Source organism: Paecilomyces variotii (assembly GCF_004022145.1).
Source record: "Paecilomyces variotii strain CBS 101075 chromosome Unknown C8Q69scaffold_7, whole genome shotgun sequence".
Classification (NCBI taxonomy): domain Eukaryota; kingdom Fungi; phylum Ascomycota; class Eurotiomycetes; order Eurotiales; family Thermoascaceae; genus Paecilomyces; species Paecilomyces variotii.
The window spans coordinates 642,854-666,702 of record NW_021167146.1 but is presented as its reverse complement, the minus strand read 5'-3'; the positions used below and the strand labels follow the sequence as shown (position 1 = coordinate 666,702).

General features: G+C 52.3%; 5 protein-coding genes and 1 non-coding gene across 6 annotated transcripts; 4 read left to right on the top strand and 2 right to left on the bottom strand.

Annotated features, from left to right (window-relative positions):
- Positions 1-570: 570 nt before the first annotated feature.
- On the bottom strand, positions 571-3,580 carry C8Q69DRAFT_507885 (hypothetical protein; the record flags this gene model as incomplete). The annotated part of the gene is made up of 4 exons (XM_028632930.1): positions 571-2,913; positions 2,972-3,228; positions 3,303-3,377; positions 3,445-3,580. 4 exons carry the CDS (start codon positions 3,578-3,580, stop codon positions 571-573), a joined length of 2,811 nt encoding a protein of 936 aa, XP_028484159.1.
- A 2,873-nt stretch (positions 3,581-6,453) lies between these two features.
- On the top strand, positions 6,454-6,556 carry C8Q69DRAFT_t93. The gene has a single exon. It is a non-coding gene; the product is annotated as a tRNA-Leu (tRNA).
- Positions 6,557-7,999: 1,443 nt separating this feature from the next.
- C8Q69DRAFT_295087 (DNA replication complex GINS protein psf3) lies at positions 8,000-9,105 on the bottom strand. Its single transcript, XM_028627074.1, has 6 exons — positions 8,922-9,105; positions 8,792-8,860; positions 8,668-8,726; positions 8,418-8,607; positions 8,255-8,363; positions 8,000-8,163 (listed from the first exon to the last, which is right to left on the bottom strand). The coding sequence occupies exons 1-6, from the start codon at positions 8,961-8,963 to the stop codon at positions 8,096-8,098; spliced, it is 537 nt and encodes a 178-aa protein (XP_028484158.1). The 5' UTR covers positions 8,964-9,105; the 3' UTR covers positions 8,000-8,095.
- Positions 9,106-10,914: 1,809 nt separating this feature from the next.
- On the top strand, positions 10,915-14,606 carry C8Q69DRAFT_499270 (hypothetical protein). Its single transcript, XM_028632319.1, has one exon. It carries the CDS (start codon positions 11,257-11,259, stop codon positions 14,122-14,124), a length of 2,868 nt encoding a protein of 955 aa, XP_028484157.1. The 5' UTR covers positions 10,915-11,256; the 3' UTR covers positions 14,125-14,606.
- Positions 14,607-15,605: 999 nt separating this feature from the next.
- C8Q69DRAFT_507882 (hypothetical protein) lies at positions 15,606-18,824 on the top strand (the record flags this gene model as incomplete). The annotated part of the gene is made up of 1 exon (XM_028632929.1): positions 15,606-18,824. The coding sequence occupies one exon, from the start codon at positions 15,606-15,608 to the stop codon at positions 18,822-18,824; it is 3,219 nt and encodes a 1,072-aa protein (XP_028484156.1).
- A 1,518-nt stretch (positions 18,825-20,342) lies between these two features.
- On the top strand, positions 20,343-23,796 carry C8Q69DRAFT_295148 (thiamine diphosphate-binding protein). Its single transcript, XM_028627075.1, has 3 exons — positions 20,343-22,445; positions 22,521-22,894; positions 22,954-23,796. The coding sequence occupies exons 1-3, from the start codon at positions 20,458-20,460 to the stop codon at positions 23,490-23,492; spliced, it is 2,901 nt and encodes a 966-aa protein (XP_028484155.1). The 5' UTR covers positions 20,343-20,457; the 3' UTR covers positions 23,493-23,796.
- The last annotated feature ends 53 nt before the right edge of the window (positions 23,797-23,849 follow it).

The following is a 23,849-nucleotide window of genomic DNA, read 5'->3' as shown; positions in this document are numbered from 1 at the left end:
GGAGGAAGCAAGCCTTCTGCCGTCTCCGTCCAGAACATACACGAGAAAGAAAAAAAATAACCAAGATAGGAAATGGTGAGTGAGTGACAGATACAGGTCATGATGAAACAATAAGAAAAAAAAGCAAGAGATTGCCACCGTGTCTTTTGGGGGAAGCATCATAGCCGTCAAGGATTCCGTTTCCGCAACATTCGTCATGAAAAAGCAAGTGTACTCAGACATAATTCGCAGAACAAGGGACTGTCAAAAAGAAACGCATCACGCAAGTCGTATAAGATAGATCGTATAGAAGATAATCAGTCGCGTAGGTCGAAATTCCCCGGAGGACTGCGTCGAGTGTCGGATCCGGTCCTCGTGAGAAAAGAAGTCGTGATGTGATGTCTCCAGAAGGCGAGACTACCGATGCAAAGAAATCACATGGCCGTTGCAGTCATCTTGCCATGATCTATCCTGGCCCATAAATATGTTCGTCATCAAAAAGGAAATTCATGTACATGAATAGAAAAGAAGAATCGAAATTGCCGCAGATCGTGGGCAATGTTTGAGTGTCAACAAGGTTATGTATGCAGTTCAAGTCCTGTTGATCTGTTCTGCCATCTTTCGAGCTCGACGCTCAACGTATCTGGCTCGCCCTGGCAGGTCTACTTCACCAGAAGAGATACGCTTGGCTTTGGCGGATGATATTGTCTCGTTATTCGCTATGCTGGCGGGCTCCATGCCCGAGGTCGTAAGGACCGAGGGCGGACGTGAAGAAAACACCGAGGAAGATCGATCTCTGGCTCTCGAGGTCCGCCCAGGAGTCACGGGCGAGCTGGGCTGAGAGTCCTTTCCTTTCATCCACCCAAAGAGCCCTATCGAGCTCCGGCGCTTGTTGTTATACTCCGCACCGTGCGAGGTCGAGGGACGGTCCGCTTCGGTAAAATGCCGCGCCAGAATCTTGTTGGTAAGTTCCCTGCTGGCTTCTTCAACGCGAGCTGTCGGGCCGCCGGCGGTATCCTGGACGGTGTGCGAGCGCTTTGCGCCGTTTGGGCCTCGTGCTTTGGGCACTATAGGAGACGGAGCCCCGTCATCCAGATCTTCCTGCTCGACGGGATCAGACATTGGCGACTGCTGAAGGCTCTTCGAGTTCGACCTAAGGCGGTTGAAGAATGGCGGACGCAAGCTGATCCGTCGCCGCGTCTGAGATTCGGACTGAACAGGGCTGCTTCCCCATCCGCGCAGGCGGAGCGAGTTACGGGGGAGCTGGGGCTCCTCAGCTGCGGGCTTGCTAGTCAAGAAACCTGCACGGTGTTCCGGGGTAGGAGGGAGAAAGTCAGGATCCAGAGTAGGCTCCATCACTTCTGTCGTCTCTTGGCTACTTCTCCGAGAGTCCTCCTTTCGAGAGCGCGGGCCATGTTTAGCGGCCTCCATCCAATCGTCAGGCGTTAGCGGAGGCGACGAGGGAGGTCCGTATTGCGTTGAGGTAAGCTCAGACGCAGCGGACTGCAGCGACGGCGTGTAGTCCTCAGACTCTCTGGTTACCTCCTCGATGCCTTCTCCGTTGAACATGAGATCACCACCGTAACGGGCGAGTCGCGGGTTCGTAGGACTGCCCGGACCAAGTAGGCGGTGGACCTTGGAAGTGCCTTGACCAAAGAACGGCAGCATGGTGGGATAGTCATCTCGCGTACGGACGGTTAATCCACGTTGGGATATCTCGCTCAATGAAGTCTCCATACTGTCTGATATGCCAGTGGTGGCAGTACTCGGCCGCAGCGCTATGTCGCCCGCGGACGATGGACGGTGTAGCTTCCGCCGCAGGTACAGCGGAGCCTGGTCAACGCGACTCTTCTCAGCAACAATGCTGCCGTTGGAGCTGTTTCTCATGCCCGCGTATGAGGTGCTCATGGTATCTGGTGTGGGCGGAAGCCTTCCACTGCCGAAGACGGCAACGTCCAAATGGTTAGAATCCGATGATTGAGGCTCGCCTTTGGCTCCGGTCTGGTTCTCCAAGCCCGACCGCATCCAGGAAACATCGGACACTGCCCGGTTTCTGGTTCTAGATGCCGGGGCTTGGAAAACATCTGGACGTGGCGGGATCCAGCGGTTGATGCGGGCAATCTTGCTTTCCTCATCCTCGCCAGTCGAGCGGAAACTATCTGGAAGCTTGGCCTTACCAGCCGTCGGCTCAGGAGCGAGGTCCAATTCATCAAATCCGTCATTCTTGATGGCACTGTCGTCTTCCGGCTTGAGATCGCTGCACTCACTGAGAGCACTCAAGCGAGGCGAGTCAGGTTCGCTGGGTTGATAACTGGACTGCCAGCTCTCGGATCTCGTCATAATGCTAGGCGCACGGTGAGACTTGGTCTCATTGCCGGCGTACAGGCTTCGCAATGCACTAGCACTCTTGGTCTCATCGCGGAGGAAGGAGGGTGCTCTCCTTGGGTATATGCTCTCAAAACTGTCTTTCTGTAGCTGACGGACCCGCGTGCCTCGTTTGGACGAACTTCTCTCCGGTATATCCACGATCATCTGCGCTTTGGGCGTAGAGATTTGCGGGGTTGCGGGCTCGCGGTCTTTGCAGTCCTCGTCGCTGGAGGGTCGAGCAGTCGACGGCCGCGACTCGTGTCGTCCGCCCTCCAGTTCTTCAATTCTCGCTTCAAGTTGGCAGATGAGTTCGACCGCCTCCGTGACAGCATGGTCGCGTTTGTCCAGCTCCAGTCGAAGCTGCTCGTTGGAGTCTCGTAGTCGTTGGTTGTGTTCCTCTACGCCACGGAGCTCCTGCAGCTCATCCTCCAGGCCATGCATGCGCTCGAGTTCCTCTTCCAGTTCCTGCATGCGTTCTAGCTTCTTGTCCAGAGCAGCAACTTGCTGTGTACGATGGAAGACCTCGAGTTTGAGATCGAAGTTAAGCTTGTTTATTTTTGAGATATACTATAGGAGAAAGTCGTTAGATGGTTGGGAACACGGCGCATTGATAGTCGGTACTAACCTGGTCCATTTCTCTGAAACCCATCTCCCGTGGCTGTCTCAGCCCTGCGGACAGGGCACTGTTCACCTTCCTTTGTTTCTCTGACTGTGAATCTTCATGGGACCGGGTGGACGGCGGTGTGACGGTTGGGATATCATCAGCAATTTCGGAGACTGCACGTCGAGAGGATCCGCGCGAGGCTCGTTGCTCCTTGATCAGACCCTGTAGCAGTGCAGAGGTCGGATTGACCAGAGGGGACGCTGGGACATCGGAGGACTCTGTAGGAGGAAGGGGCATCAGTTTCCGATGGTGGGTAGATAGATAGATATAGAGGAAGAGATGGAAAACGTACTGGAATCGAAGCGCGACGGTGTGCCTGGCCGGGTCGTTGTCAATGGGGACTGCTCGCGCGAGAATCTCCCCGGCTCTGTACAACAGGTCAATTGTCGATCCGTAGAATCACATCGTGAGAGACACGGAGTGCAGGAACATACCGGTATTCAGATTCGGTGGCGGCGTATGCGTGCCCGCCCTGCGGTGGAAGCGAGAGCGGGAGGGCGACTGGGTGGTGTCGTAGGAGCTGTCATCTGTATCTGAATCATCTATGGTGAGCCATGTCATGCTCTCCATGGTGAGCCGCTCTTCTGGGCCGGAGACTGACATTGAGAACGATACTTGGACGAAGAGATCCTGGTGGCCGGAGAGGAGGCATTGGAATATATTGAATGCCGCAACGGTGACTGCGCGGCCATCTGCAGCGTGGCCGAACCACGCCTACGGTCATCTCGATCCATCCCTCTTGGACTCCAGGGCTGGTTCTACTGAAGTCTGTTGTGGCTCGTTAGACGATGCGGAAGAACAGCCGGAGCAACCAAGTGGAACAGACCACGCCTACACTGCGATTCGAGAAGGACGCTACCACCTCATCGGGGTCAACGACCGGTATTCTTGCAACGTGGATTGGCGAGTAGACCGTTGTGGCCGAAGATCGCGTGCAAGATGCAAGATGCAAGATGCGAGGGGGGAATTGGAAAGGGATAACTAGAATGGAGGTAAGAACGGTGATAGGGACTTTTTTGCACGCCTGCAGCTAGCTAAGTAACCGGGTTGCAGTGCGCAGGGGGCAATCTTTTGTGTGTGGATGCCGGATCAGGGCGAACGGGCCAAGCAGAACTTGGAAGAAGCCCGAGAGGTTGGACGGGAACGATTATGAGGGATGGGAAGCAAGTGAGGTCCATGGAACGGGGCTGTGACGAGTCAATGTTCTGGATAAGAATAATAAGTAAGTTAATGGCTGCGGACGGAAACGTTCCAAGGGGTGAAGAGAGAGGGAGAGAGAGAGCGAGAACGACAGGAAAAGGATTCCTCCAACTAACTTACACGTCCTTTTTTTTTTTCCCCAACACGCGCAGCAGCTAAGTTAACTTACGACCGGATAGGGCGACTGGAGCTTTCGGACAATAATCATCTGCGGCAGCGATAAGGTCAAAGCGATCAGTTAGATACTCTACTCTAGAGTAGCGATCTGGTGTTCTCGACCATCCTTGACGATTGAATTGTAGACTAAGTGACTACTGTCTCAACTGAAAGCCAACTCCTAGCGACAAACCAATCGGAGAGATGCCCACGGCGCTGCCCCTTGCGGCTGCTGGATTTTCAGGGGTGCTTTAGTCCGCTGCTTCTTCCCGTTCACGGCCACCTACGGGTATCTATTCCTATATTTATTATTCCTCTATTATCTCAACTCACTCCGGCTGCAGGATCTGACAATCATCCCCAGATCATGCGCTTATTCTTTCACTCAATTGAACCTGTCAGAAACACACAGGCAGTGTTTTCTCTGTTGTTGTTTTCCCCCCTTCTAGCTGCAGTGTAAGTGCGCCACACTACTCAGTCCAGCCGATACATCGCGGGGAGCCAGGACCTCTGCCTGCCCGCAATCGATAAGATGCTCGTCGATCCGGTGCGCGCTAGTCGTCATGAAATTCATGCGAACAAAGGCGGTGATGGCCTCGGTGGCGCAACCTGGTCTGTTCACGACAAACAGCCAGCCTCCGGGGCCGTAACGGTGCTCAATGTTATTAACTGGCCATTGGACGGGCTGGCTTGAGGAATTCGAACCGGCAATGATATCCTCGACGGAGCTGGTGCTGTCTATCTTTGGCCATGGTCGACAGCAGTAGCTGTGCCGATCTAGCGATGTACTTTGCCGCAGCGGGGTTGACGCCAGTGGAGTTCCTACCGCTATCTCAACCGTAGTGCCGCTTCTGTCTCTGTCCAAATCCTCTCTGGTCAGCGCCACGCTGCTCCTCCGTCAACTGACGCTTCCACATACATTGTCTGTGCGATGAAGGTCATCCGAAGAGCGGCATCTGTCGGAAGGGAAGAGTATGGCAGTTACTGTGGACCAGCTCCCTCAGGAAATACGGACAAAAGACTATCCATGTCAGGCCATGTTTCAGGTTTCTGGCAGTGGTGTTGAAGAAACAACAAAAACACACAAATCCCTATTATTATTATTTATGGTACTTAGTCCTGTCCCACTTTGCTCCATCCTGCTACAATAATTGCTTGTAACCGCGGATACTAGTACTAGCTATCCGGCCCACCCGACTTCAAGAGAATTGATGATGTTGCTAGCACTTTTCTCACTGTTGTCGGCGGCAGAAGTGTGCACTGGTCATTGGCCACGGCTTGTCCGCATAGTCTAAGCGGTGTGTTCGATAATTCGCTACAAAAATGCCCGATTTCTATTTCAATGATTTAGCGCGTAGAAATACGCTTGACATATTCTAGTATTAGTCTCAAAGAGCAGATATCTCTAACACTTGTCGGCTAATTGATAATTACTTTTGTATTTGTGTGCGGTGCGGAGAAATATGCATCCATCCTGAAATAGATGTCCTGTCCACAGAGGGTTTTCGAAGACGGAATATCCCTCTGTCGCTCACGGTAGAACTGAGGTTTTTTATTAGATAGATATTGGGGATAGAAGCGGTATCTGGAGGTGTAAAATCCATATGCTACATCAGTATATTGCATTGCATTCATTGCTATACTCAAACGAACATTGTGATCCTTCTTCTATGACAGAATTCAGCTTTGTTTGCGCTTAGCGCTCATCTGCACAGATGATATATCAGAACGCTTTTTTTTTTTTCTCATGGCAGATCCCCGAATCCGAGAGGATCGATCAGCTTACCAGCATTTATTAACTACCTTCTTTGTTCAGTTTTGATGTCAATCCGGATTTCGACGCCCCTTACTTAAATCCTAGTAGATTTAAAACAAACAACTAGCAATCCCGTAGATAGTTTAACGTACCCTTTCTATTACCTTATCAGGAAGTAAAGACTATATCCAGCTCGATACAATCAAAAATATATCCGACTGTAAACAGGAATTATCTCATTCGTCTGTAAGTGATTATTGACCTACAATAATAGACGATGCAAGTTCATAATGCGAGCCCCCGCCTTTTCTTTTCCATCTCCCATCAAACAGGCAAGGTGGCCGAGTGGTCTAAGGCGCACGGTTCAGGTTTTCACCTGATCCATCACATTCCGTGTCATGAAAATGGCGTGGGTTCGAATCCCACCCTTGTCAAATAATTTTTTTTTGCCGATGGGCGGCGCAATGGTAGTAAGAGGCACTACCAGGCACTCCTCTGATAGATAGGATAAAAGCAATTGGGGAGCTGCTTTTGAAATACTAAAGGCCACGGGTTTAAATCCTATTACTAGCTCGAAATTTTCTACCTAGGTACTAAACTTAACTTTGATACTAAGTTATAAAGCCCCTTAAGGGCCTTTTCCTTCTCCTGTTTAGCCTTTAGATACCTAGGCTCTTATAAATCCTATCGGCTTCTCTTAAGATTAAATAGTTCCGATTTTTCTATTCATCTTAATAGAATCAACTATGCCGCTTAGAGTCTACTAGAACCCTATTTAGGTACTGTGCCTATATATAAGGTTACTCTCGAGTAAATTTAAATTTCTTAGACACACTAAAAGAAAGAAAACAGCGTATTCTACGCTTCTTTTAAGTCCTGATAGAATGTTTTTCTTCTAAAGGGGATTCCTCTTCTATGTGGTCTTGGATTACACTCTAGCTTAGGTAAGAAGTCTATATTCTGCAATGAGTCTATAACTTTAGTCCTATATGCTCCTGAGGATCCTCAGTGAGATATCGATCTCTATAATAGACCTCCGAGCTCATAGTTTATCGGATCATATATGGACTTCAAGATAAAGATCTCTGTTTAAGGACTACAGAAAACGGAACTTTTCAGACTAGCTTTAATCTATCTTACTGCTACTAAGTAGTTGTATTGTGTATAAAAAGAAATGAAGAAGTCCCCTACATGCAGTTAGCGTAGAATAGAGAATATAACGAACTACTAAGTAGCCATCTAAGGATATCATCGAGGCATTACAGACGCGATTGTATCTATCCCCGCCAATACCGGATAGCTGAGCATTAAATAAGCCGGGTCAAGATCGGTATATCCTGTTATATCAACAAAAATACACAGGACGCCCCCTCCTCCCGGCGATTTGTATCACAATGGAAGTTCACTCCTTCAACAGGGAGCAAAAGTGGCAGATTAGTTAGATATCCAGGTCTAGCTACTCGATCACCCAAAGCTCCCTGGTCGAACTCTTCCTGGAGCCCTGGTGGATTTGGATCTTCAAAGGCGAAAGAGATAGATAGATAAGCTCTTCCTGACTAAATGCGAAAGTGAGAAGGGTGGTTTTCCTGGCACCTTCACGGCTCTCCCAGATGAAGGGGAGGATGGGATGTGAGCCTTTTGTGTTCGTTATCTGTGTGATGATAGTATTCTGAATAGTATTAGAAAGTCCAGAATATTCACTTTTCGCTAACCACTTTAAATATTTACGGTTGTACAGAAGAAAGACGATCGAATTGTATCTTCGCGATGGTTTCATGTAAAAAATATTTCCCCAACTGGATTCTCTGTCCGAAAAACTCCTTTGATAGTGACGCTTTCCGCCTTTGCATGTATCATAAGTAACCTTGCTAATCTGGTGTCCGTCCGTATCTTATCTGCGTAGCGTATTCGGTGCGAGTCCGGCTCAAACCTACCGATATACCAATAAGTAGCCAATTCAGTCCATTTCATCGTCATCTCTTCTTGGCTTCTCCAGACCATACTCGCATCTCCTTTGCACTGTCGTGAGCAATGCGGAATACTGTCCATAGTAAGTGGTTAGTTAGACAGACGATATCGAAATCGACTGGTAGATAGTCTGGTTGAGGAACCAGATCGAATGGAAAACCTACATTGTCGTTCAGTCTCATCCAAACCCCTAAGAAATTCAGCTCCTTCACCAAGCGCTCCCCGCGGGTTATGCGCGTGGTCTGCGATTTCTGCGGCGCGTTTCTTGAATGTCTACCAGCAAACCATAGTTAGTTCGATCGAGGCAAAGCCTGCAAGGAGACTTACATCTGTAAGGATGTCGACCATCTCCTCTTCTTCAAAGAGCTCCAGGATCCGTACACCCAGGCTGTAAAAGTGCGGTGCTAGAGTCCGCAAATCAACCGTACGTGGATCGGCTTTCAGCGCGTTCATCACTCGTTCTGACAACGCGGAGGGCAAGTCAAGAGTGACGAGACGCGAAGTTCCTAGGTGGGCGCTTTTGAATGATATTTAGAAAACGTGTCCCCATATAGAAGAAGAGGACCAAACGACGTACCCTATAGAAAGCATCTCTCCGAGCCATAGTGGCAGATCTACTCGGGTGCCGGCTTTGATCTACTTCATCTTTAGCTCAATGATCGATAATCATTCAGATAGAGCTAGCTCTGATATGTACATACATTTTCACCTGCGTTACCGTCTAGAATGCCTAGACCAGGTACTTCCAGCTCAAAAGTACAGGGAAGTTTCTGGATGATGACTTAGCCCATGTGCCATTGATGACCTCCGATATCACGCCTGAGGACTCACCTGCGCATCGGTCAAGATGGCGTCCACGTCGTAGTACGTCATATTCAATAGAACAATTTCAGAGGTATCTAGGTAAAGTCATAGACTTTGTCTAGTAAGTGCCCTCAACTGTACGCATTACTATATCTTTTCAAGTTCGTCAATCGAACGCGTCCCGACGCGCGGCGACACGTGACATCAGGACCTTTTCAGAAGCTTAACTTTTGCCGAGATTCTCCCGTCTCCACTGAGTCCACTCTAACCTCTATTATCGTTCCGACTCTAGAGTATCGTTTAAATAGTCCGAGAATAGTTTCAGAAGCAACATGTTACATTGGTGACGTTTTATGCTTCGGGTCTTAGGATGCTCTAAGGTAAGAAGTACCGATCAGGATCTACTAGTACTGTGCTCTCGATGCATTTGGTATCAAAATTGTGGTGATTGCGTGTGCGGTGTAGAGGAGATGCGATATTTGCTGGCTCGTAATTGGGAAAACGGCCAAGGAGGCGAGCCTAAGGAAGCCATATCGCCAATTCAGCTGGCTTGCGCCATTAACCTCTGCTCTACGAACTTCAATTGGCCCCTTTCCTTGGCAGAATGAAAGGTTCTTTGGCGGGGCGATCAAATGACGATAACTTAGTGATATCGCGCAGTCCTCGACGCATCCGATCCTATTATCATCGCAATAGCAGCTGCTACTCCTTGTTCACGACGGGATTCTGATAGCAGCGCGCAGTTGTTCGGGTCTTGGCACGGCGCTAAAGCTGGTCAACATTGCCCTCTTTTTTCTCGATTGCTCATGGATGGCATTCTTATCGACTCACCGAATCTGCCACTTGAAAGCTGGTTTGGGTGTTATCTGATACTTTGTTAGCCCCTGGCTTCGGCCTGCCTGCATTGTAGCTTCATGCTCAGTAGGCGGGGAGTTCAAATCACGTCTGTCCTGGCTGATAACAGCAGTAATATAGCTGTTTCCTCCCACCAGCGCGCGAGGGGTGACCTCTCTTTTCAGGGACCTAGCTTATCTTTCCAACGACGATCTATGCCCAGGGTCTGCTATCGACAGCGTTTGAACAACGTTATCGACCCGTATGAGCTTAGGCGCCGATATCTCTTGACCATCTGGCAAGATACTAGAGAGATAACCTAGCGCAGATGTGCACTGACTCGAGGATGGTGTGTTAACAACTTAGCATTAGTTAACTACTGTGAGCTCAGCGTGAGATTGACAGGCTCTGCGTCGACAGTGGCATGCTCCCAGCGTCCCAGCAACAACGCGTAAAAGCAGTGGCAGTCAGATTTCAACCAAAAACGTAATATAGACTGGAAACCAAGCAGAGGCACAGAAAAAGAGAGTCAGGGCCCACGAGAATACGAAATTTCTGATATGGCGGGAGTTTGGTTCCGCCTGGGGATGATTGCCTGTGGCAGGAGACCCGTCGAAGATCTTCGCCCTGAGCGGATCCCTGGCCCTCGACCACCCGCAGCTATGCTAATACATGCGAGATAAGATGATGTTCTGTTCGAGAGCATGACAGCGTGACGAGAGACCGGGGATTTTGCAGCAAATTCGAGAACCTGGCTGTGTTTTCCGGCTCCTTTTTCACAGGCTGTCAGATACCGTTTGGCAGCGTTTGGAAGGCACTGGAATGTAGAGTCGACGCTTGGCGCATCGAGTATGAGACTGGAGTCGCTCTCGCGGTGTAGTCTAATGGTTGTTATTTTTACTTGCTCCAGCTGCTCTGCTCCAGAGGTGTGTGCTGGTCGGCCAAATGATCTGCTGAACTGTTGGGGACTCTAAGCATAGACGATTGTATAGTTAGTTAAAACGATATCTTCTGTAGAACCGGTCAGTGCCCACTGTGTACAGGCCTAGCACGGTAAACATCGACAAGCTCACACGGGCCGCGGTCATTCTAGAACGCCAGATGTGCAAATGGCCACAGCATGCGCTCCACACGGATGGCGCTTTGGTTGGATGTGGCCGGCAACCAAAAAAGCCAACGATCGGTTCCTCTGGGGTTCCTTGGAAAGTTCAAAGAGCTCAACCAAGAAAAGCTCCCGATAATAATAATACTAGTACTCTAGTCAACTTCGCTCGTGCCCACCTCTCCATCCAAATTTAGCCTGTCGTCGGGAGAGACAAGCGCTTGTCTTATTCCTCAAGGCCCAGATTCGTCCAGTGAATCAATCCTTGCTGATCTGGTGTTACGCTCCCTCTTGTCTTCTCTCTTTTAAATCTGGCTCATCCCGACTGCCGCTCCCTCCTCTGGCCCTCACACGACTCTCTCTGGCTCGTGCGGATGTGTTTCTTGATGGAACACGACTGCGGCTCCTGCGTCTCCATCTACCTCAATGGCTTACAACGCCATTGCTCAGGTCGACCACGAGGTGGCTTCCAACGCGACGAGTTCTAATGCAGGCAGTCCACCCCCGTCGCCATCCAAGAACGATGCCTTCCAGCCGGTCTCCCTCGACGTCGACAATCTGGGCGGAGGGAGGTTCCTGGAAGCATCTCAAACAGAGCAAGGATCAAGCAGCGGTCGCTTGGGGTCGATGATCCGATCTATCACGTCGAACAACTATGACATGTTGGACGATGATGACTATGAAGCCGCCGATCTCCCAGACCAAAGGTCTAACTCGCACCAAAGCGGGCCCGTCGCTGGAGTCGACACGAACCCCCGTTCACGGCCTCGTTCGCCGTCACCAGAACCGCTGATACGCTCTCCCAGCAATCACTCGATTTCTCTTCGTCATCCGACCCCGGATCTACAGTCGTTACAAGGGGCATATGTGAGCAATGTGGAAAGACTGGAGAAGAGCGCGGAGCGTCTGAGCATGACCTCAGACATTGGACACGAGCTTCGCAAGATGGATCAGGAGCTAAAGAGACGCTCGTCGGCTTCTTCTGCGGTGCCCCCGGGCACGGAAGCCCTGACAAGGAAATTCTCGTCGGCATCCGTCTCCAACTCTATCATCAGTCTGAACAATGCAGCCAGGAGCGGTGGCTACTCCCCGGGAGGGTTTGTCTCATCTCCACGAGGCTCCATCATGTCCGGCAGTTTCTCTCAGGGGGCATTGCGTCTACGTTCGACATCCGTCAGCTCCCAGTTGGCGCAGGTACACGAACCAGAACAGGAGGATGAATATGCACCAGCGGCTCCGACACCAACAGCCGTTCCTATACTATCCCCTCCACAACCACGGTCTCACCCCCAAGAGGATAATCATTCATTCCAGCAGTCTTACGCCGAGCATGAATATGTACAGAACGAATACCAGCCCGAAGATTATCCGGACCGTCCGCCCACAGCAGCGTCCGGCGACACATACCGACAGGCGCTCACGTTGTTCAGGGACTTCGATGGCGTTCATTGTGTTCCCTCCGCACGAAGTGTCTCACTCGACAGGCCGCCCTTGGCGAGCGGAGCAGAACGCTACGACGAGCCCCCTACGGGACAGAACATGGTCTACTATCCCGCTCCAGTTCCCATGATGTTGAACCTGCCGCCACGACTATCACAAAGACCTCCTGTTTCTGAGCTGGAGAAAAGGCGCACGCAACTTCTGGGTGCCCTGGCTTCCGATAACAGGAAATCGGTCGTGGGGCTCCCAGGAAGCGAGCATCAAGAACAGGACAACAAAGCCGGTAACAAGCTGTCGAAGCTTCCGTCGCAGCTACGGGCAAGTGTCTTCTTCTCACAGCCCGCGTCGCATTTGGATATCAAAATGCAGAACGGATCTGCAGTTGCAACGCTCGAGAGTATACTCGATGCGTCTGCAGATGCACCTGTCACTGCGTTTACGGACCACCCGTTCGCTGGCCACGTGGGGTCAGAGGTCTACGGACGTAGCCAGGCTAATGCATCTTCCAGGAATCTGGCGGAAAAGAAAAAGAAGCGGAAGAGCATCCTTGGTCTGCGCAGCAGCGCTCTTTCGCCCGGAAGAAAGGAAGGCGGTGAGGCATCTGAGACAGAAGCTGAGCTGGCTGAAAACAATCTCGAAGACACACCGCTCCGCTCTTCAACTTACGATCTACATGATGTAAACGGTGATCGTCACGCCGGTGCTCATAGCGGCCAGGAAGAGTCTGACGGCTCTGAGGAGGGCGAGGAAGGGGACGGAGGCGAAGATGAGCTCGCCTATGTTGGACCTCCGACCACCCTTCTGGCTGAGCTTGAGATGAGGAAACAGGAGCAAAAACAGCGGCGACGAACGGCCGCTACTGCGTTCCCCAATGGCCTGCACTCGACTCTCTTGGAGCTGGATACCGTCGCACAAGTCCAGAGCAAATCAAGACAGCGGCGGCCGGTCACTCTTGCGTGGGAACACCCGGATGTCCATAAGCAGGACGGTGAGGAGGACGAAGATGTACCTCTTGGTGTGTTGTTTCCCGGCAAGAGCTCCGCGGCCGATGAGAACCGGCCGCTGGGTCTCATGGAAAAGCGAGAGCTGGAAGAAAATGAGCCGTTGAGCAAACGCCGTGCAAGGCTCCGTGGTGAGCCTGTCGTTCCCCGCGGCCCCAGTGCTATGAGACGGGCGAGCACCATGCACACTGGAGACATACCGAAGCCTGAGGAAGCAGAAAGCGGCGATGAGAACGAGACATTGGCACAGCGCCTTCAACGTCTCAAGGAGAAGAACCGGGCCAGCACTGTCATCAGCAGTGACTTCGCCAGTGAAGTCTTGGCTCACTTTGAGAACAAAACCGACGAAGGAACGGAGAAGAAAGCCGACGCCGAACAACCGCAAGAGGAGACTCTGGGCCAGCGCCGAAGACGCCTGCAACAGGAGGCCAAGGCACGACAGTCTGTATCCGCAGATCTCGGTACACCGAGATACCGCAGAAGCATGGCAGATATCCTGCAAGCTCACCCTGCTCCTGGCGCTCGAAAGCCATCGCAGGACAACTCCCGCCGCGGAGCACCCGCGCCGCAGCAAACCCAGACTAACCGCATGTCCATGTTCACCTTACCCACGAGCCTCAACCACGCCGCAGCTGGCTATCCTCCTCCGTATGCCTATGCAACGGGACCTCAATATCCAACCATGACCGGTTACAGTACCCCGTTCGTATACAACACCGCAGTCGCACCAGGAATGAACAATTTAACCTACAGTATGCCCTATTACGCGAACCAGCCAATGATGGTCGCGCAGCAGCCTATCGATCCTCGCCAGCGCGATGTAATTGACCGCTGGCGCCAGAGCGTAAGATAGGGCATGCGGTTAGATTATTTGTTTTTTTCTTGAAGCGCAACGAAAACCCTAATATCCTCTGTACATACTCGCTGGCACGAAGCATGGAGAATTGGTTGGGAGCGGGGAGAAACCGGTGTTGTTGCTGATTTGTTTGTGATATCCGTTGCCGATCTAGTTCCTTCCTCTTTTTATTTTCTTTTCTTTTTTCGTCTGTCGCGTTGTCATTTATTTTTATTATCATTATCGATACTGTATGAGTAGCATAAGCAGCTGGCGCGAAAGGGAATTGAGTGCATGCGGTCTTGACATCATTACTGTCGTTTCTGGATTATGTTTGATTATGTTCTTTTCTCGGTTCTTTACAGAGACCACTAACTAGGTAGCCATGTTCGTTTTCTAGAGTTACTCTGCCTAAGTAGCATGTCATAATACATATAGCGTGTTAATCAAGTTGATGGACGCCTAATGTTATCTCAGAATGAAGGCCTGTACATGTGAACAATCTCATTGTTTCCAAACACCTAATAAGGGAAGCATTTTCCGATTCCAGTCACAGATCAGATGTTATCCCTTCCAATTTCCCGCATATTTCGTTTTCTCTCGCTGGGATCATACATCTCAACTATCACGCCGTTAGGGCCGATCAGGTCGTTTGCGGAATTATGCGGCTTTCCATTCTGGGACTATCTAGGAGCAAAGGGGTAATTGGCAAACAGCTCGCAGAAGGGAATCTGATGTTTTAACTGCCAAGGAGGGGATGTGAATCACGACTCTGATGTATTTAATTCTGCTGTGTCAACGATCATCGACGATAACTAGCGCAAGAGGGGTTTAGCATTAGACTGGGGACTAGGCTCTCTCAAGTCCTAACCAGCACGAGCGCTTTTCTCTGGCATGTCTAGCGGCACGTGGAGTTATGTTAACGCGTAGTCGGCCTTGGAGTACTACTTAAGATTAGAGGAGTCTTTGCGGCACTGTCAGCGTCTGTTCGGCAAACCATAACTTAAAAAGAATGAAAATCTCATAATTATTATAATTATTATTACCCGTCATGATGTGGTCGATGTATCATTGAGACTCTTGCTCTGTTCCCAAACAAAGACGCACTTTGCAGCTCGAGAGATTACGTCGCCCATCGGGGGCCGGCATCCCGCTTGCGGAGCTCTAGATTCAGAACGGGCTTATAGACTGGTAGACAATCCGCCCTCTCGAGTCCGCCCTCTGACACTAGAAACATCCGACTCGTCGAGATCGAATGTCCTTGAAGACAGGACCAGTCTGTCCCATCGGTCATTTCTGGTGTTGAAACACTCTCCAGGCTTACGGGGGGTGGAAAGACTCGGCCGGCTTTATCTTGCGATTCATCTAGAATCAGCGCAATCGCATGGCCACCACAACAGCCATGAAAATCTGCAGCGCACCACAAACACACTGACCATCTTCAGGGGGGGGCACAACAAAGGGCCTAGGAGTAGGAGAGAGCCATCACGGAAGCTATCATGCCGCCATCCACGGTCTTCTCGTACTGGCGAAGGGAACATCGTCGACCGAGTTCCTCTCTTCCCACCTCGCCGCTCCCCGTACCGAGTGCGAACTTATCGGACAACCCGCCGCAGCTCCCGGGGATCCCACAAACCCCTATACTCGCTGATGCCATCATCGACTCGTCTGCCGTATCTGACACCTATTCCCCCGTTCCATTGAGCGAGGATCCACCGGGATGGACCGCCAACAAACCGATGGCAGGCGTTGCTAGCCCTGATACACAGCAATCTCCGGTCAACCTTCGAGTGCCATCTCCTACACTGGAACGTCTCTCGCGGCCAAACTCGAGCCCAGATGAGACGAAGAAGAAGCCTACAATCACAACTCAATCGAATTTGTCCCAGCAATCGGTGATTCCCTCCCGTCAGGAGCACTCCGAATCGGAATCCTCGAAACCGAACTCACCGTGGCGGCTCACCTTTGGGAAAGGATTTCTAAACCCCCAGTCGCAATCGTCAGACGGCCATAAAAGATCTTCTATGCATGGTGGGATTGTTGGGGAGAAACTGCGCTTAAAATCGTCTCCGGAAGACTCACCGGGGGAAGCGGGGGCGCAATCGAGGGATTTCAAGGCCGACAACTTCGGGTCCCGGCGATATAGTGACAATGAGCTACCTGTAGAGCATGCTCCCCAGAAACATGGGAAGACGAAGCTGCATCTTCTGAACCCTATGTCCCTGCTGGCGCGGAGGCGATCCTCCCAGCTAGCCCACGCAAAACCGGACGAGCTCAAGATAGTTCCCGCCATCCCAGATGATTACGATCCCCGAATCCGCGGCAAAATCGTGCATGATTTCTCAGCGCCCAGACAGCGGCGAAATGTTTCCATGGTTGCTGCTAGTTCCCAGGATACCAGTCAGCAAAGCAGTGGTCTTTCTCCGTATCAGACCACTGACTCTAACAGGAGGCACAGTCAGCATTCTCCAGTCTTCAAGGAGCACTTTGAAGACGACCAAAAGGCACTTCAGATTGAAAATAAAGGTTATCTCCAGTCATCACTCTTAACGGGACCTCCGCCCAGCAGCCATGACCCGGGCGCAGTCCCTGCGTTTGCAAAGAATCTGCCGTCGCAGTTACCGGAACATACGGAAGAAGCAGCTGAGCGCCCAGTCGAAGACTCAGAATCGTCAAGTGGTTCTCACAGCCCTACGAAGCGTGCATCACCAAATCAGCAGCAAGGAGGAAATACGGAGTCTCGAGCCACTGGCCTTCCAAGGCACCTCAGAAGTAATGCATCGCGATTTAGCTTTGACATGGTTGGAGTCGGTTCATCTGTTCAGGAAAAGCTACTGGAAGAAAAGCACAAAGAAAAGGAGGCAGCACGAAGGGCCAAAGCAGACCTGGAACGGTCCGAGTACAGTGACGATGAAGACGAGTTTGATTATGACCTTGATGACGACATTGATGGACTGGAAGAGCGTATTCCTGGTGTTAACGCTGATTCTGATCCTGATGAGGAGGAAGATGAGGAATTCCGTGGCTTCTCTGGTCCGGGGAAGATAGTGAAGAACACCTTCTTTGTGCCTTCCTTGCCTCCAGTGATCGCGAGCCCCGTGAATCCTGACGGCACCGGGCCGGATGCTGTTTCCCAACCTCACGGTGAACAGGCAGAGCGGGCAAACTCCGTATCCGATTATGGAGATGCTGCAGGCGATGAAAGGAAGCAAGATCCCCAAAATCATGAAACTGTGGACATGAGCAATCCAGGGGAGATAGTAGAGGTTCCCGGAGCGAGTAAGATTGAGAATCAACAGTCCGCGGATGACTTCTATTTCCACGACGAAGAGTTTGACGATCTCACTGCGGACACTGGAGAAGAGCGGTTTGACGAGTCCATCTTCGACGATGAAACCAGTCATCTATACGACCGGAAAGTATCCGCTCCGGCGTTGGGCGCCGTGCCTGAAGCGCAGATCGCACCTAGTGAACCGTTACAAGACACCTCCCAAACGACGGATGAAGAGCCCATCATGAACGGCAACCTGCGGCATGTTCCCAGCTTGGCTAGTGATTTTGGGTCTCGGCCCATGCAGAGTAGCCTGCCGCAACGTATTCCCAGCATGACGTCCCCAACCTCACATGTAGGAGTGCTCTCCGAGCACAACCTGGAGGTATTCCATAATGCTCTAGCCAAGGCGGCCAGCGACGCAGCTCTTCAGCGAACCAGCAGCGTCAGTGAAGTGTCCCTGGGTCGAGAGAGCACGACTCGGTCGGTCGAGTCTCATCCGGGGCTGGTGTCGGACGACAGTCGCTTGAGCCAGACCCAAACCGTGGATACGATGGCCTTTGACGACATCTTCGACGACGATGGATTCAACTACGATGATGACGGATTCGACGATGACCCTATTATTGCAGAAGCCAATGCGGAGGCTCTTCAGAATGATGACGAGGGCTTCTATGGCCGAGAATTCGGCTTTTACCCGCAGGCATACGGGAATGGAGCTTCAGAAATGGTCAACGGCGGCTATTTCCTACCGCGAGGCATTGAGGGCGTCCACCGCAGCCACAGTGGACGGGTGAACTTCCGGGAACCCAGTCTGACTCCCATCACGGAGCGCAGTGAATGGAGCACGAGGAACTCGATCATCTCGCTGACCGCTCACGGGGCGGCGCATTCGAACCCGTCCCTGTCGAGTCCCGGGTTGGCCCAACTGGTGGACATGGGCGGCATGGATGACGAGATGTCACTGAATGCCTTGATGAAACTTCGCCGCGGAGCATTTGGAGGCAGCAATGGCAGTCTTCGCAGCAGTGCCAGTCCCTCCCCGCAGCCGCAACAGCCTCCGTCGAACCGCGCCAGCTTCCATAGTGCCTGCGTTGCGTTCATGGATCCCGCCAACACTCTGGTCGATTCTCCCGGTGCCATGAACCCCATCTCTCCGCTGCCCTTCTCGGACGAAGAAGGGTCCCCAACGAGCCCCACGTTGACGAGCAGCTTCTATCAGAAGCTCCCCAAGCCGGTGGTGGCAGAGGGGGAAGTGCGGTCGCCGACGACGAACAACCGACCGCGCCCGTCGCACAGTCGCAACAGCAGCTCGGCCAGCGTCAGCTACATCAAGGAGACCGACGAGGATGGCTCAAGCAAGTGGGTGCTGGAGCGACGGCGGCCGAGTGACAGTGGCGAGATGGAGGTCTATCAACGGGAGGTGCTCGAGGAAGGTCGCATCTGAGATGGATTTTCTGATGTGTCTGCCAAACTGGCCGCCTTCCACTCAACTTCTTGGATCCGTCCTACCGGCTTTCATCCTCTTTGATACTATTTTTTTGGGATGATCGAGTGGCTGCGATGACCTACGAATAATGAATCCTTGTACGAGTCTCTGTTGGTGAAGCTTACGAGTAAGCAAACGGTGGTCTTATTGTGACCGAGAAGGAGTTTAATTTTGGCTGATAGACTTTTTGGAAATATTTTTGGGACGTGTTTTGTGCTTGGGGGACCCTGATCTTGGGGGTCTGTATATAACTACGGATGGGAACGTTGGGATTGGTATAGTTAACTAGAGGGCGGATAAACAGTAATTACTAATTACTCGTTTTAACTAGTGCTACCGCCAGATGTCTACCTCTTAGGATCAATTGATTTTGGAACAGCCTGATTATTGGCGTGGCATTCTCATTATTGTCTGTTATTATTATTATTATTATTATTATTATTAATTTGCGTACAGCTGTTGTCCGGACATACATGGCTAATTCTGGTATCTAGTTCAGTTGGTTATTATAACTAGCAGAGGGTATAAGCTATTAAGCACTACTATATCCATCTCTGATCCAGTCAGGACGCGGTGCGTGGATATGCGCATAACCGGATTGGCGTCTCGCTGTTCTCTCGGCATCTCAGCTTCGCTGCTCGGGAACTTTTTTCGTCACAGCGTAACTTGGACTTGGAGCAAAAACCCGTCATATCCGTGCCGGTCTCATTGGCTGCTCCCGGACCCGGAACATCTCTCCTCTTTCTTCTTGCTCTCTCTCTCTCTCTCTCTCTCCCTTCCTAGTTACTCTCTCAAGATTAATCATCTACCTGTCTCTCTCCTCTCCTCCTCTTCCCTTTCTATTTCTCCCTTCTTTCTTGTTGTCGTTGCTGTAAAGAGAGTTGTGTACTCTCTCTGATGACTTCCGCGTTCTTGCAGGTGGCACGGCAGCTCTAAGTCGAACACCTGGTTTTTCGACCCGGATCATACATCATTCTCTTCCTTTGCTCCGTCGGTTTAATCCACCCCGGCGTTGTCCACCATAACTAGCCCTTCGACCACCACCACAGCACTCTTCTGTGGGGTGAATTGATTGAAGCTAATTCTCTTCCCGTTCCGAGCGCCAGTGTTGCATCGGACGTGTTTTTCTGCGACCTTTTCTGCTTCTTATCGGCCTCGTTCCGGACAGAGCTGAAAAAACCCCCATTTCAACGCCCGCCATGTTGAGAACTACGGCGGTCAAGGCCACTGGCAGCCTGCGCGGTGGCGCTTGCTTTGCCTGTCGTCGGGCCCTGTCCATTGCGGCCAGCCCCAAGATTAATGCTCCTGCTGGTGCCAGGTCGAATCTGCACCTGACCGCTCGGAGACCTCTCGCGGTCATTGATCGGATGAACAGCGGCCGGAGACAGTATGCGGTATCTGCGGAGGATACGGATAAGGGCGTGGTAAGCTACTACGATCCATGACTGCGGATATCGCGATCCGGAGACAGATGGGGAACAGAAAAAGGGAGAAAACCAAGAGCTTGGCTGACTGGGATGCGTGTCTCGCGTCGTGATAGGACCCCAACGACTCGTTCCTGCAGGGTAACACCGCCAACTACATTGACGAGATGTACCTCGCCTGGAAAAAAGACCCTGAGAGCGTGCACGTCTCCTGGCGGACGTACTTCAAGAACATGGAGTCGGGCAAGATGCCCATCTCCCAGGCTTTCCAACCGCCGCCCACCCTCATTCCTCCTCCCGCCGGTGGTGTGCCCTCGGTCATGCCCGGTGCTGGACTTGGCGCCGACAACGATCTCACGGAGCACCTGAAGGTCCAGCTGCTGGTTCGCGCCTACCAGGCTCGTGGCCACCACAAGGCCAAGATTGATCCTCTGGGTATCCGCGGCGACTCGGAAGCGTTCGGTTACAACGACCCCAAGGAGCTGCACCTGGACCACTATGGATTCACCGAGGCGGATCTCGACAAGGAGTTCACTCTGGGACCTGGTATTCTGCCTCGCTTCGCCACCGAGTCGCGCAAGAAGATGACCCTGCGCGAGATCATCGACGCGTGCGAGAAGATCTACTGCGGCTCCTACGGTGTCGAGTACATCCACATCCCGGACCGCAAGCCCTGCGACTGGATCCGTGACCGCTTCGAGGTCCCTCAGCCCTACAAGTACTCCGTCGATGAGAAGCGCCGCATCCTCGACCGTCTCATCTGGAGTTCCAGCTTCGAATCTTTCCTGGCTACCAAGTTCCCCAACGACAAGCGTTTCGGTCTGGAGGGATGCGAGAGCTTGGTGCCTGGTATGAAGGCCCTGATCGACCGCAGTGTCGACTACGGTATCAAGGACGTCGTCATTGGTATGCCTCACCGTGGTCGTCTGAACGTTCTGTCCAACGTCGTCCGCAAGCCGAACGAGTCCATCTTCAGCGAGTTCACCGGCTCCGGTGACCCCTCCGACGAGGGTTCGGGTGATGTCAAGTACCACTTGGGTATGAACTTCGAGCGTCCCACTCCCTCTGGCAAGCGCGTGCAGCTGTCTCTGGTCGCCAACCCCTCCCATCTGGAGGCTGAGGACCCCGTTGTCCTCGGAAAGGCCCGTGCCATCCAGCACTACAACAACGACGAGAAGGAGTTCAACACCGCCATGGGTGTCTTGCTGCACGGTGATGCCGCCTTCGCCGCCCAGGGAGTCGTCTATGAGACTCTGGGATTCCACTCTCTGCCCGCCTACTCCACCGGTGGTACCGTTCACATCGTCGTGAACAACCAGATCGGTTTCACCACTGATCCTCGCTTTGCTCGTTCCACCCCCTACTGTTCCGACATTGCCAAGGCCATCGACGCTCCCGTCTTCCACGTCAACGGTGACGATGTCGAGGCTGTCAACTACGTCTGCCAGGTTGCTGCTGACTGGCGTGCCGAGTTCAAGCGTGATGTCGTCGTGGACATTGTCTGCTACCGTAAGCACGGCCACAACGAGACCGACCAGCCTTTCTTCACCCAGCCCCTGATGTACAAGCGCATCAGCTCTCAGAAGAGCCAGCTCGACAAGTACGTCGAGAAGCTGATCGCTGAGGGTACCTTCACCAAGGAGGACATCGAGGAGCACAAGAAGTGGGTCTGGGGCATGCTCAACGACAGCTTCGACCGCAGCAAGGACTACCAGCCCACCAGCCGTGAATGGCTCACCTCCGCCTGGAACGGCTTCAAGACCCCCAAGGAACTGGCTACCGAGATCCTGCCTCACCTTCCTACCGGTGTCGATGCTGACCTGCTGAAGTCCATCGCCGACAAGATCAGTGGTGCTCCCGAAGGCTTCAATCTCCACCGCAACCTCAAGCGTATCTTGAGCAACCGTAAGAAGACCGTTGACGAAGGTGAAAACATCGACTGGTCCACCGCTGAGGCTCTGGCATTCGGTTCCCTCGTCGCTGAGGGTCACCATGTCCGTGTCTCTGGACAGGATGTCGAGCGTGGTACCTTCTCGCAGCGTCACGCTGTCCTGCACGACCAGGAGAGCGAGGCCACCTACACTCCTCTGCAACACATCACTCCTGACCAGGGCTCCTTTGTCATCTCTAACTCCTCTCTGAGCGAGTTCGGCGCGTAAGTACCTTCCTTTTTTTTTCACCCCTATGCTTTTACGGGGCGCGTCGGACTAATCCGTCTTTTCGTTTGCAGTCTCGGTTTCGAGTACGGTTACTCTCTGACCTCCCCCAACGCCCTGGTGATGTGGGAGGCCCAGTTCGGTGACTTCGCCAACAACGCCCAATGTATCATTGACCAGTTCATTGCTTCCGGTGAAGCTAAGTGGCTGCAGCGCTCTGGTCTGGTCGTCTCTCTGCCTCACGGTTATGATGGACAGGGTCCTGAGCACTCTTCCGGTAGAATGGAGCGTTGGCTGCAGCTCTGTAACGAGGAGCCCCGCGTGTTCCCGTCTGAGGAAAAGCTGCAGCGCCAGCACCAGGACTGCAACATGCAGATTGCCTACATGACCTCCCCATCCAACCTGTTCCACATCATGCGCCGCCAGATCAACCGCCAGTTCCGCAAGCGTAAGTCCTTCGTTTTTTCTTCATTTCTTCTTTAGAAAGTCGACTAATACTCCGTATAGCTCTCGTGATCTTCTTCTCGAAGTCTCTCCTGCGTCACCCGATTGCCCGCTCTCCTCTTGAGGAGTTCACCGGCGACTCCCACTTCCAGTGGATCATCCCCGACCCTGCCCACGGCACCGCCATTGACGAGCCCGAGAAGATCGAGCGTGTCATCCTTTGCTCTGGTCAGGTGTACGCCGCGCTGACCAAGCACCGTGAGAGCCAGGGCATCCGCAACACCGCCATCACCCGTATTGAGCAGCTCCACCCCTTCCCGTGGGCGCAGCTCAAGGAGAACCTGGACAGCTACCCCAACGCCAAGAACATTGTCTGGTGCCAGGAAGAGCCGCTGAACGCCGGTGCCTGGAGTTACACCCAGCCGCGTCTTGAGACGCTCCTGAACGCGACTGAGCACCACAACCGCCGCCACGTGTTGTACGCCGGTCGTGCCCCCAGCGCCTCTGTTGCCACCGGTAACAAGGCCAGCCACCTGAAGGAGGAGGCTGAGCTGCTGGAGGATGCCTTCAGCGTCCACCAGGAGCACCTGAAGGGCGAGTAAACGACCTCAGTGGGTCGCTCGCTGCAGTGTAGAAGAGGGGGAGATAATAGTTGCAAAATTATTTGAACGTTCTCGGAAACTTGGCCTTGGACCGTGTATTGTTGGATCATTCCATCTCCCTTTTTGTATCATCTCCCTTTGTTGTCTTGTTGGAAGCATGGTATCCAGCGGTGTTGATGCCGTCATCGTTCGATCTGTCAGTTTCCCAGGGTCTATCGCCTGGAGGGATGCTGGCCGGCCGTCTAGAGTTCTGTAAAATAAAGGATGGTTGATTCATAGTATTTGACACTGGTTCTATCTACCCTATGACTAGACTATGGTACTATCGGACGAGCTGCATAAAACACGTGTAATTAG